Here is a 14,394-nt window from a genome sequence, read left to right on the forward strand (position 1 = left end):
TTTGTGTGAATATTTATTTTACGTCTGTGTATATGTTCGTTGTTATTATATTTTCGTGTGTTGTCTGTCTTTTTTCATAATTTGTTTTTTTTACGCGATCAAAATGCGCACATTTGCGCAATAGTAATGCTTTGGAGTAGTGGGCGTCGATTGCGCCGTGCGCGGCACAGTTGTAATCTCAGGGTTTTTTTTGTTTACAACGTGATGGCTAGCTGTACTTCAATCGTTTGACAGTAATAACTGAGTACAAATGCAACAGGTTATCACAAAATAATATTATATAGAAACATAATAGTTTTGGTCTCCTGTTGTTGTCATGCTCTGGACATTTTAGGGACTCAAATCAGCCACATTTTCATGAAGAAGATGACTGACGTTTGGTAAGTTAGCCACTTTATTTATGCCTCCTCGAAAAGGTCATTTTAGTTAGAGCAGTGGTTCTCAAATGTTTGTTTTAACCAAGTACCACCCCAGAAAACACTTAGCTCTTCAAGTACCACCATAATGACCAACATTAAAATACAGTAGTGTAGTATGCCTAAGTATTCATTAAAAACAAAGGCAGACTTTTTTTCCCAAAACATGTATATTTAATAGTTTTGGCCACTGCAACATTACACACAGTTTGAATATTTTGTTTATTTTTATTTTTTTGGCGTACCACTAGATGTGAGTTTGAGAATCATTTAGTTAGAATATATATTAATATATAATAATCCAAATTCACTTAGATTTGTTAGTCCTGATTCGAAACTATTCTTGCTTTGTTGAGTAGTACATCTTACTATGAAAAATACATTTTCAGATGTGTTATTGTTGCCCAGTGCTTCTGAATATTAGAAGAAGAAAACATTTAGCACCTCGCCCTGACTATAAATAGTATATTTTGTCTAACATTTTTTTATAAGTATACCTCTTCATAACCATTGTAGCCTATTAACATTAAAGAAAACAGAAATGTACAGTAGATCATAATTGTTTTTAGTATGCAACATACAAGATTTAAAGTGCATCAATTTGCCTGAAATTAAAAAAACAAAATCCATTGTTTTTTAGTCTGTAACAGACAAGATTTAAAGTGCATCAATTTGCTTGAAATTGGCTTAGTGTGTGAATGTAAGTGTGAATGTTGTCTGTCTATCTGTGTTGGCCCTGTGATGAGGTGGCGACTTGTCCAGGGTGTACCCCACCTTCCGCTCGAGTGCAGCTGGGATAGGCTCCAGCACCCTCATAACCCGGGAGGGACAAGCGGTAGGAAATGGATGGATGGAAGGCATTATTTGACCAACTTGAACCATTTGATCCTGAAAAAAATAGAAATAACTCAATAAATAAATATAAATTCCTATTGATCAGCAACATTAACTCAGGAGCAGTATATATATATATATATATATATATATATATATATATATATATATATATATATATATATATATATATATATATATATATATACTGTATCCTTTTCAGTAACCAGTATCGCACAACCTTAACAAAAATTATATCAATTCTGCTTTCTCAGGCTACAGGAGTCCTTCTCCAATAGTGGGCCAGTCCCCACTGGGGATGTGTGTGACCCCAGGGAACATGCTTCATCGGTATCATACTTTAAACCCCCACTTTGAAAAGTTGTGCACTGCAAAACGTGCTCCAAAAAAAAAAAGCACAAATTGTTGTATTCATTTTTGTTTTGTGTTATATATATATATATATATATATATATATATATATATATATATATATACCGGTATATATATATATATATATAAAATACAAAAAAAAAGAAGCACAAATTGTTGTATTCATTTTTGTTTTGTGTTATATATATATATATATATATATATATATATATATATATATATATATATATATATATATATATATATATATATATATATAACACAAAACAAAAATGAATACAACAATTTGTGCTTTTTTTTTTTTTTTGGAGCACGTTTTGCAGTGCACAACTTTTCGAAGTGGGGGTTTAAAGTATGATACCGATGAAGCATGTTCTCTGGGGTCACACACATCCCCAGTGGGGACTGGCCCACTATTGGAGAAGGACTCCTGTAGCCTGAGAAAGCAGAATTGATATAATTTTTGTTAAGGTTGTGCGATACTGGTTACTGAAAAGGATACTTTTCAGTTTTAAGAGATAATAGAATGCTTTTGTGATTTTGCTTTTAATTTGTTGATAGAGATAATAATCAGAGGAATGAATGCAGGACAAAGATTTAAGACAAACAAAAACATTTTTTATCATCAAGTTTATTTGTGAGCAATTTAACTATACATTCATTATTATAAGAATATGTAAAATATGAACAAAAAGTATTCCCTTGTTATTACATACTACATACATAATTGTAAAGAAAACCAACACCACTAGTGGCTTCCATTCAAATCCTTTGCCTCACAAAACCCTCATGTCTCCATGCATTTATTCCTAACTCATGAGTTTGTAAATAATACAACAATATTTAAAGGGGAACTGCACTTTTTTTGGAATAGTGCTTATCGTTCACAATCCTTATGTGCGATAAGCACACATATGTTTTTCTTATTATATGCATTCTAACTCGTAAATAAACGTAAATGAAAGTCAGCGAACCAAGGAGCCTATGAGAGTTGCTCTATTCTGCTTTTAAAGTGCTCTAAAAACATCCAAACACGTCTGTCAAGGTTTTATATACACACTGTAAGTATATATGTAATGTAGTAACAGTCACAATAATAATAACGTGTAATATTCACATATTTTGATCATTTTAAGCATACTCGGCATATTTCCATGGATGCATCACAACGTTTGAGTTTACCTTCAATAACAACACTCCTCATCATGGCAGACTTCATGAGAGACAACAAAAATAATTTAAAAATCACTTACTGTACAATGTCTGCTCTCACGGGGATGCCGATTGATGGGATGTTCAAATCTTGCTGTTTAGATGAAGAATTAATCATAATCCTTGCAATGGTTTAAAAAAAAAAACAGCAGGTGACGCTGACTAGCGTCTTTTTGTGTCTTTTTCGCCATATCCGGGCAGAAGTTGAATGTCACAGATGACCAACTTCTCGGTTTATGGCCGCCACCTTTTTTCTTATCAGAGGAGAGGCACTATTTATAATCTAAAATCAACTTTTAGCAGCTAACAGGCAATCATGAGCATTGATTGATTGATTGAGACTTTTATTAGTAGGTTGCACAGTGAAGTACATATTCCGTACAATTGACCACTAAATGGTAACACCCGAATAAGTTTTTCAACTTGTTTAAGTCGGGGTCCACTTAAATTGATTCATGATACAGATATATACTAACTATCATATATACAGGTAAAAGCCAGTAAATTAGAATATTTTGAAAAACTTGATTTATTTCAGTAATTGCATTCAAAAGGTGTAACTTGTACATTATATTTATTCTTTGCACACAGACTGATGCATTCAAATGTTTATTTAATTTAATTTTGATGATTTGAAGTGGCAACAAATGAAAATCCAAAATTCTGTGTGTCACAAAATTAGAATATTACTTAAGGCTAATACAAAAAAGGGATTTTTAGAAATGTTGGCCAACTGAAAAGTATGAAAATGAAAAATATGAGCATGTACAATACTCAATACTTGGTTGGAGCTCCTTTTGCCTCAATTACTGCGTTAATGCGGCGTGGCATGGAGTCGATGAGTTTCTGGCACTGCTCAGGTGTTATGAGAGCCCAGGTTGCTCTGATAGTGGCCTTCAACTCTTCTGCGTTTTTGGGTCTGGCATTCTGCATCTTCCTTTTCACAATACCCCACAGATTTTCTATGGGGCTAAGGTCAGGGGAGTTGGCGGGCCAATTTAGAACAGAAATACCATGGTCCGTAAACCAGGCACGGGTAGATTTTGCGCTGTGTGCAGGCGCCAAGTCCTGTTGGAACTTGAAATCTCCATCTCCATAGAGCAGGTCAGCAGCAGGAAGCATGAAGTGCTCTAAAACTTGCTGGTAGACGGCTGCGTTGACCCTGGATCTCAGGAAACAGAGTGGACCGACACCAGCAGATGACATGGCACCCCAAACCATCACTGATGGTGGAAACTTTACACTAGACTTCAGGCAACGTGGATCCTATGCCTCTCCTGTCTTCCTCCAGACTCTGGGACCTCGATTTCCAAAGGAAATGCAAAATTTGCATGGTTGGGTGATGGTTTGGTTGTTTTCATCAGTCATCAACAATTGAGAACAGAGAAATGGATATTGAAACAGTGTAGGTCTGACTTGGTAGGATATGTACAGCAAGTAGTGGACATAGAGAGAGAGAGAGAGAGAGATCAGAAGGCATAAGAAAAATATCTGCATTTGATTGTTTACATTTGATTCTTATCAACAATCCAGGGAGGGTGTTAGTTTAGTGTTGAAGTTGCCTGGAGGTGTACTTTTTTTGCGGTTAAGGAGGATAGAGATGCCCTTTCTTTTATACCTGTTGGGAGCGCATTCCACATTAATGTGGCATAGAAAGAGAATGAGTTAAGACCTTTGTTAGATCGGAATCTGGGTTAAACGTGGTTAGTAGAGCTCCCCCTGGTGTTGTGGTTAGCAGCAGTTCAGTTCAGTATGTCAACACTGAAGCTACACAAGCTAGTTAATGCTCTCTTAGATCACAGCGCGGCTAAAATAGTGTTTCTGCGTGAATGCTTATAATAACAATATTGTTTACACTTGGTTGATATTCAGGTAAAATTGATAACTTCTATTCGTGTCATTGCTAGCCAGCCAGAACGAGCAGAATATTACAAATTAGAATGCAAAAAAAAAATACGTATGTGTTTCTCATAAGGATTGTGAATGATATGCATTATTCCAAAAAGTATTGAAACAATTTAATAAATGTAGCATTATGAACAACCTAAAAATTACTTGTTTGAAATTAGTTAAGAAAATAACTAAAATATGTCGATCTCATTGCCTGTTTTTTTAACAGCTCGGAACCTGCTGGAGCCATTAAAGCCATTGACAAGCACTCAGTGCATCAAATCTGCTCAGGACAGGTGGTGCTGACCTTGGCCACCGCAGTTAAAGAACTGGTAGAAAACAGCATTGATGCTGGAGCTACCAACGTTGGTAAGACAAAATAGGATGATTATGCTCATGAATTGTGTTAGCTTCTCCATTCAGCACAATCCTGTACACTATGTTTTTGTTGCTTATTGTCATTTCCCCAAATACTCCAGATGTCAGGCTGAAGGAGCATGGAATAGAACTAGTGGAAGTGTCCGATAATGGAAAAGGAGTAGAGGAAGCCAATTTTGAAGCATTAAGTAAGTATCAAGTTCATCTGTGCTGTTAAAGAAGGTAGCATGAAGATTTGTGAACTTTTGTCCCACAGCGTTAAAACATCACACTTCAAAATTGAGAGACTTCTCTGATCTTGTCCACGTGGACACATTTGGCTTCAGAGGTGAAGCCCTCAGCTCATTATGTGCTCTGAGGTATTAGAAAATCTCCATAAATTGAGTTAAACTTGTGTAATGCAGTTTATTTGGGTTATTCTCCCTATTGTCACCCTCCTGCTAGTGAGCTTAGTGTGGTGACATGCCATGAGTCCAGCTCCGTCGGGACCAAACTGGTGTTTGACCACAAAGGTCACTTGGTTCAGCGACTACCTCATCCCCGGCAGCAAGGCACCACAGTCAGCCTACAGCAACTCTTCCTAACTCTGCCTGTTCGACACAAGGAGTTTCAGCGCAATATTAAGAGGGTTTGTACTTGAAGATTAAATTACACATACTACTAGTATACACATAAAAATATTGCCAGAGCATGCACAATGGTACCTCAATTTAAGAGTGCTCCAACTTAAGAGTGTTTTGAGATAAGAGCTGTTTCTCAGCTAATTGTTATTGTTTAAATTGTAAGCAAACATTTGAGTTACAGGCATCCCCGCCATCAGTTGGCATTGTGAATGCTACAGTAAACCCCGTTAGATGCACCCAAAACATTGTCCCTTACTCGCTAGGATTAGCTTTCAGCTAAAGATGGACATAACTTTGTTTTCCCACCATGGGAAAAAAGAATAAGTGTGAAGAAATGTGCTGAGAAAAAGAAGCAGATTATATTTATTGAAATAAAGAAATAAATCATCAAAACATGGCCAAGCGTGTCACCAACTTGGCAAAGCAATTTTAGCGTATCACTGCACTTTGTGCTGTTTTGATAGGACCAAGCACCAATTAAATTGATTTAAATTTGTTTCAATGGAAGACGTTGATTTAAAATACAAGTAGTTTGAGTTAAGGGTGCAGTCACAGAACCAAATAAGCTCGTAAGTTGAGGTACTACTTTTATGTTTCCACTGTTTATGTATATCCAGTACACACCATATCAATGCCATTTACAGTATTTCAAGGTATTCATTTAATAAAATGTTTATTATTGTTCTTGTATTTTGCAAGGGCGTAGAATTGTACTGCAACAGGTTGAGCAGACAATCACAATGATCATATTGTTAGAATAAATAATTATATATAATAATGTGGACATTTTTGCCAAAGCCTTTCATTTTAGATCTTATTAGATTGTGAAGATGTTTTATACTACAGTTGTTGATAGGAGTATGATTTCCATATCATATTGGCTCTAAATATTTTCTATCAATAAGCCACGTCATTTATCCCAAAGGTAAAACAGAGCATGTCTTAGTGTTTTTTTTTGTCATGTTCTTTCAGGAGTTTACCAAAATGGTGCACGTGTTGCAGTCCTACTGCATCATCTCCACAGGAGTGCGCATTACCTGCTCCAACCAAAGTGGACAATGGAAGCGCAACACAGTCGTTAGCACAAGCGGCAGTCAAAATATGAGAGACAACATAGGAGCAATATTTGGGACCAAACAGGTTGGAAAAATTAAATTTTGCGTTTATTTCTGTGAGATATCAGACTATGTCGTCCATGTTTTGCAGCTTCAGAACCTTCTACATTTTCACCAAGTGTCCCCAACTGAAAACGTCATGGAAGAATATGGACTTAAGGCTGCAGAACTCCCTGAAAAGCTCTTTAGGTGAGGAACACTGTTGCGTTGCTTCGGATTCATGTGCTGACATAGCAGAATCTTTCTGCAGCATTACAGGGTTTGTGTCACAAGCCGACCATGGTGTTGGAAGAAGTGCCACAGACAGACAATACTTTTTCGTAAACAAGCGACCCTGTGACCCACATAAGGTGTGTGTTGGATTAAATAAGAAAGCCCTAACAGGAGTTTTATTAACTCTCAATTTTGCTTCGTCCTTCTCACCCTGCAGGTGAATAAACTTGTCAATGAGGTTTATCACATGTACAACAGGCATCAGTATCCATTTGTCGCCCTGAATGTAGAGGTTGCTTCAGGTAAGAATCCATCCATCCATCCATTTTCTACCGCTTATTCCCTTTGGGGTCGCGGGGGGCGCTGGAGCCTATCTCAGCTACAATCGGGCGGAAGGCGGGGTACACCCTGGACAAGTCGCCACCTCATCGCAGGGCCAACACAGATAGACAGACAACATTCACACTCACATCCACACACTAGGGCCAATTTAGTGTTGCCAATCAACTTATCCCCAGGTGCATGTCTCCATTAATTAATAAAGTGATTCATGAAGCATCACTTAAAAAGTGTAACTTTCATATTCCAGAGTGTGTGGATGTCAACGTGACGCCAGACAAGCGGCAGATCTTCCTTCAGGAGGAGAAACTCTTGTTGGCTCTCCTTAAGTCTTCTCTCATCAGCATGTTTGAGGCTGGTGTGAATAAACTCAGCCTGAACAGTGGTCTCATACCCAGCAACAGTAAGATGGCATTACTTTATTTAGATACAACTTTTTCACTACCAATACCATACCGATATTGAACCTTCAGTAAATAATAAATAAATCATAAGATAAATAATAAAGCCAATACTGATATTTTGTAATGTTGAATGTTAGCAAATGTTTGAGCAAGTTAAATTAATCAAACAGAGAACACTGGTAGGTATGAAAACACTATCTTCTGTGCTATTGTGTGCTTAGCTGTTGTGTAGCTGATATCTCTTAGTAGCCTATGGCCTACCATCTTTACCTTTTGTAAATGACCTGACTAAAATACAAGACATTTGGATGTTAACTGGCTGTCCAGCTTTGAATAAGTAAACGTGCTGCAGGACTGCTTGTATCGGAGCTTATACCAGACAGTTTAGATGCAAGTTGACATCATTTGATAAATTTTTTTTTGCTGGTATCAGAGCGATATTAATATTGGTTTGGGACACCCATATGACTTGGAGAAATCTGTGTACAGCTTGGGTAGCAGAATTTTAAAAATATTTTTACTTAAATATAAATTATTGAACTATTTATTTCCCAGTAAATCATTTTAGCCCAAAACCTGCATCAAATTAAGTTTGATTGAAATTTGTATTAAAATTGCTTCACACCAATAAAAAAATGTACAAAAAAGTGACCGAAAAATGGTGCAAGGCTTCAAATAAAACTCTGCTTAGGTCCAAATTCAGCCCCTACATTTATCCATCTTTTTTGCACTAATAAAACTACTTCATTATTTAGATTTAGGCTAGTCGTGTTTCACATTGACAGTGCATCCGGTAAGTATTCACAGCGCTAAACTTTTTCCGCATTTGTTATGTTACAGCCTTATTCCAAAATGAAATACGTTAATTTTAGTCCTCGAAATTCTACAGACACCATAATGACAAAGTGAAAAGATTAAAAAAAAAAATATTAGCAAATTTGTTAAAAATTAAAAACTAAGAAAAATGCACATTTACGTACAATTTTTATACTTCCTCTGAGGAAGGCCACAGTTGTAGCTGAAACCGTCAGGTATTAAAATAAACACACAGGTCTGGCTATAAGAAGAGAAAATGTAAGGCTGTGAATACTAATTATTTGAAGAGCTAATTGGACTATTCACAGCCTTTGCTTAATACTTTATTGATGCACCTTTAGCAGCAGTTACAGCCTCAAGTCTTTTTGAATACGATGCCACAAGCTTGGCACACCTATGTTTGGACAGTTTTGTCCATTCCTCTTTGCAGCACCTTTCAAGCTCCATCAGGTTAGATGCTGAATTATTTTTTCTCTATCGTGACAAGTCTCCCCGTTTCTGCCGCTCGAAAACATTCCCACAGCATAATGCTTCCACCACCATGCTTCACTGTAGGGATGTTATTGGCCTGGTGATGAGTGGTGCCTGGTTTCCTCCAAACATGGTGCCTGACATTCACGCCAAAGAGTTCAATCTTTGTCTCTTTAGACCCGGGGATTTTCTTTGTCGTGGTCTGAGAGTCTTGCAGGTGCATTTTGGCAAACTTTTCACTAAGAACTGGCTTCGGCCTGGCCGCTATACCATACAGAACTGATTGGTGGATTGCTGCAGAGATGGTTGTCCTTCTGGAAGGTTCTCCTCTCTCCACAGAGGAATGCTATAGCTCTGGCAGAATGCCCATCAGGTTCGTGGTCACCTCTAGCTAGACTAAATTGAATGCAGCAATGTACAGACACATCTTGGATGAAAACAAACATTCCCTATTGGAGCTTGAAAGGTGCTGCAAAGAGGAATGAGCAACACTGTCCAAAGATAGGCGTGTCAAGCTTGTGGCATCATATTCAAAAAGACTTGAGACTGTAATTGCTGCCAAATGTGCATTACCAAATGCTGTAAATACTTATGTACATGTGTGGGTTTTTTTTTTTAAATAAATGTGCAAAAAAATAACTTCACATTGTCATTATGGGGTATTGTGTGTAAAATTTTAAGTACAAAAATTAATTTATTCCATTTTGGAATAATGCTGTAACATGACAAAATGTGGGAAAAGTGAAGCGCTGTGAATATTTTTCGGATGCACTGTAAAACTACTTTGGCCCCTAGAGGCAAACATTTTGGGCACCACTGCTATACATGGTTTGTAACCCCATTTGTAACCCACTTGTTTTGCAGTGACTGCATCCAAAATGCATATATCTTCATCTGATGAAAACATGCCAGAACCTGAAGAAAACCAGACACCAGTGAGGCAGAGCCCAAAGGCATTCCTAAATCTGGCTGGTCTGAAAGCTGCTTTTTCAAGTAACAGTTCAAATGTTTCGATGAAATCCAGCAACAGTGGCCCAAAGCAGAAAACCCTTCAGTCTTTTTTCAACGACACTGTAAAAACCCCGACCTGCAATCCAAGCATAAAATCTCCTTCTGAGCCCACACGGGACTTAAACACACCTTACTCCTCGGTGGGGAGATCAGTGCTAGATGGGTTCAGGTATGGCAAGGGGTCTTCTTGCAGTGATAGTGACTCTAAAAACATGGTTCTGTCCAGCTGTGACATCAGTCCTTCATTAGGTGATCAGAAGAATGACATGGAAACACTCAAAAATGAAGCCTCAATGACGAAAAGCCATCAAGTTCTCCAGGAGATGGAACTACAGAGTGATTCTACCACTTACAGTGAGCACTTACCTGTTAGTCCAGATCTTAAGAGGGCCAGGATAGAGAGTTCAGGTTCCCCCTCAGAGAAAAAGTCTGTGTCCTCTTCTGTGGTGGACGTTCCTGTCTGCTTACAAAGAAGGACGGTGCCTCACTACTTCTCCTTGCAAGATCTAGCAGAGAAGATAAGGAGGTTGCAGGACCAAAAGCAAAAAGCCTGCGAGGAGCTTTGCTACCGACGCTTCAGGGCCAAAATCAACCCAGGAGAAAACCAAAGTGCAGAGGAAGAGCTAAAAAAGGCGATCAGGTAAAGTCCCATACTTTAATGCTTGAAGGTAACATTTCTGCCTAATTTGATTGTTTTCATTTTCATTGTACTCGCTCCAATAGCAAAGACATGTTCAAAGACATGGAGATTGTTGGACAGTTTAATTTGGGCTTTATCATCACCAAGCTCAACTCGGACATCTTCATGATCGACCAGCATGCCACCGATGAGAAATACAACTTTGAGATGCTGCAGCAACATACGGTGCTCCAAGGACAAAAACTCATTGCGTAAGAAGCAAAATCTAGTAGCATTCTAAAAATATTACTCGTATTGACCCGATTATGGTGTGACCCTGAACTTAATATAGAAATATAACAGGATATCATATTTCTTAGCTTCCTCTTTACCAAAGTGCGACCCGCAACTAATTTTTTAAGGGACCACGGCACATTCTATAAATATTACCGAACAAATGATTTAAAAATACTAAGGCTGTCAACATTTTTTTTACTGGTATCAACGCAGAATAATTACCTAATTTGATTTGACCCCACATGTTCCTTAACGTTGAGCGCAGATGGTTACCTGAAAGGCGGCGTAGGTTGTTACACAGTCAGTGATCAGGTCAATGCATACATCAGTGCAAAGATGAGTGAGGGAACCTACTGGTGTGCTTTGTGACAAATTTAGCTTCAAAATAAACCCTGATGGGACTTTAGATAATACTTTTACCAAATCTTGAGCAAATAGATTATCTAGTAAAACATTTAAAAAATACATGTATATGACATTCTGATGAAATTGCATTGTTTCAAAACATCGGGTTATTTTTTCAAGTTAAATTATGCAAGCAAGTAATTTAGTGGGATTAATCATGATTAATCACAATTCAAAAGTGTGATTACGAATATTTAAAAAAATCATTTGACAGCACCAAAATAACAAGTGGATTAAAAGAGCAAACAGGTGTAATGTAACGAGAAAACGTTCAAATGTTGACGCTATACACAATGCTGACATGCAGGTTCTTTTTTTCTTTTACAAATATATGTAGTGTACTGGTTTTGAAAGTGAAAAATTACAAATAGCCTTCACTTCCTTTGATTTTTCAGTCTGCATCCGTCAGTGAAAAACATTTGGACACCCCTGTTCTAGACATTTGACTTTGCTTCATTGATCACCATTATCCTAACATTTTATTCACAAGTCTTTTTCTTTTGATTGGCTCCACCTGTTGGTTTGCATTTAATAATCTTTAAACCAGGGGTGTCAAACTCCTTTTAACACAGGAGCCGCATTGAGGAAAATTAATTCCCATGTAGGTCAGACGGGTAAAATCAAAATAAATAAATAAATAACTACCTCATTTGTCATTTCCACATATTAACCCTGTGCTAACTCAATAAACTATACAAACTGAGGTAGAAATTCAAGAGGGTTGAGTTACTCCCTGCCTTCTAGGCATCACTGTGTATTGATAGAAAAAATAAAAGCTGTGCAATGTGTGAACAATTTCAACAAACCAAAAATAAAAACTTAAAAGACTGACAGTATTGTAGTAAATCACACACTATTCCCTTTCTTTAAATTTGCACAGAAGACAATAATTTTCACAGAACTAGACTCCAGCACCCCCGAAAGGGACAAGCGGTAGAAAATGGATGGATGGATGGATGTCTATCAATGTGCAGTGTTTCATGCAGCATTTTAAGTCGGGTTATCAATTATTTATTTAACTCCTGCTTGTTTTACGTTGGGTCGAGGGGGAGGAGTCGCAGCCCCGCTTTAACGTGTACCTCTTGCTTGATATATTTGCTCGCCTCGGTACAAACTATTGTTTGCCTAACAGAATTCCTACTGCGATATCCCGTGGACACATTTAGAACTGCAGTTTCTTTAATTTAAAAATGCAGCTCAATTTTACACTTAGCAAACTCATCTCGCGGGCTGGATTGAACCTGTAGGCCCGCGGGCCACATGTTTGATATCCCTGCTCTAAACCCTGACTATAAGATTTTTTTAGAAGAATACTGTCAGTCTATTCGGGTCAATGCGAGTATTCATCATTCTTCATGTTCACAGTGACCATTTTAGTTGTCATTTAGATAGGCTCCAGCGCCCCCCGCGACCCCAAAGGGAATAAGCGGTAGAAAATGGATGGATGGATAATACAATAATATGTTTCCTTTATTTTTGCAGCCCTCAGAAACTTCACCTTACTGCTGTCAATGAGTGCGTACTCATGGAAAACATTGATATTTTCAAAAAGAATGGCTTTGAATTTCTGATTGATGAAGATGGTATGATTATTTCATCATCTTTTAAATTTGATGCATGTTTAAAAAAATATTTCACCTTACTGTCAATGTAGCTCAGGTGATGGAAAGGGTGAAGTTGCTATCTCTGCCCACAAGCAAGAATTGGACATTCGGCCCAGCAGACATTGAGGAGTTGATCTTCATGTTGAGTGACAGCCCAGGGGTCATGTGTCGACCATCGCGTGTCAGGCAGATGTTCGCCTCCAGGGCTTGTCGGAAATCTGTAAGTTTACACCAGTGACAATAGACAACATTTTCGAAATCCTATAGACATTGTTGCCATGTTTTTCCCCAGGTGATGATCGGCACAGCACTGAGTACCAGCGAGATGAGGAAACTTGTGCTTCACATGAGTGAGATTGAGCAGCCGTGGAACTGTCCTCACGGCAGACCTACTATGAGACACCTGGTCAACTTGGACATCATCTCACAAAAATGATAGCCTCAAGAACTATACCTTCTTAAACCCACTCATGCATGGATTAATCCAAAGCTGAGGATGGATCTTGTATAGATTTAGTTCAGATCATATTTGTGACTGCAGAATTTTGTTTTATTTTCTTTTTTATATGTGGTTAACAATAAAACACAGTATCTTTTTATACGTAAACCAATAGTCGCCAAACATACTGTATGGGTTAAAAAAAATAGTTTTTTTGTTTTGTCCTCGCAATTTCCCTCTCTGTCTTCTTTTTTCCCTTCTTCCTATTTCCTCCGGTTCCGGTTTGCCTACGCCAGACACTAAATATATTTAAACATTTAATAAAGTCAAATACAAATAAGGCATTAATAGAAGTATTGCATATTTCTTTTTTGTAAAGTAAATCTGTACAGCAGATATGGGCCTCTACATCAACAATATGTTTTGTCTAAGCGACAGGACAGGACAGATTTTCAAAATTAATAATAATAATAATTTGGGATACGGCTACGCCGGATAGTCGAACCTCGGATTCAGGAGGAACAGTGTGGTTTTCGTCCTGGTCGTGGAACTGTGGACCAGCTCTATACTCTCGGCAGGGTCCTTGAGGGTGCATGGGAGTTTGCCCAACCAGTCTACATGTGCTTTGTGGACTTGGAGAAGGCATTCGACCGTGTCCCTCGGGAAGTCCTGTGGGGAGTGCTCAGAGAGTATGGGGTTTCGGACTGTCTGATTGTGGCGGTCCGCTCCCTGTATGATCAGTGTCAGAGCTTGGTTCGCATTGCCGGCAGTAAGTCGGACACGTTTCCGGTGAGGGTTGGACTCCGCCAAGGCTGCCCTTTGTCACCGATTCTGTTCATAACTTTTATGGACAGAATTTCTAGGCGCAGTCAAGGCGTTGAGGGGATCCGGTTTGGTGGCTGCAGGATTAGGTCT

The 14,394-nt window shown here is 38.1% G+C and overlaps 1 protein-coding gene across 1 annotated transcript; it reads left to right on the forward strand.

The window, feature by feature from the left end:
• Nucleotides 1-24: 24 nt before the first annotated feature.
• pms2 (PMS1 homolog 2, mismatch repair system component) lies at nt 25-13,823 on the forward strand. Its single transcript, XM_061967461.1, has 15 exons — nt 25-380; nt 4,975-5,114; nt 5,225-5,311; nt 5,380-5,482; nt 5,568-5,751; nt 6,719-6,886; nt 6,953-7,050; nt 7,112-7,211; nt 7,292-7,376; nt 7,664-7,816; nt 9,969-10,755; nt 10,839-11,006; nt 12,919-13,019; nt 13,091-13,260; nt 13,333-13,823. Exons 1-15 carry the CDS (start codon nt 358-360, stop codon nt 13,474-13,476), a joined length of 2,511 nt encoding a protein of 836 aa, XP_061823445.1. The 5' UTR covers nt 25-357; the 3' UTR covers nt 13,477-13,823.
• Nucleotides 13,824-14,394: the final 571 nt, after the last annotated feature.

Source organism: Nerophis lumbriciformis, linkage group LG11, assembly GCF_033978685.3.
Source record: "Nerophis lumbriciformis linkage group LG11, RoL_Nlum_v2.1, whole genome shotgun sequence".
In the NCBI taxonomy this organism is placed as follows: Eukaryota; Metazoa; Chordata; class Actinopteri; order Syngnathiformes; family Syngnathidae; genus Nerophis; species Nerophis lumbriciformis.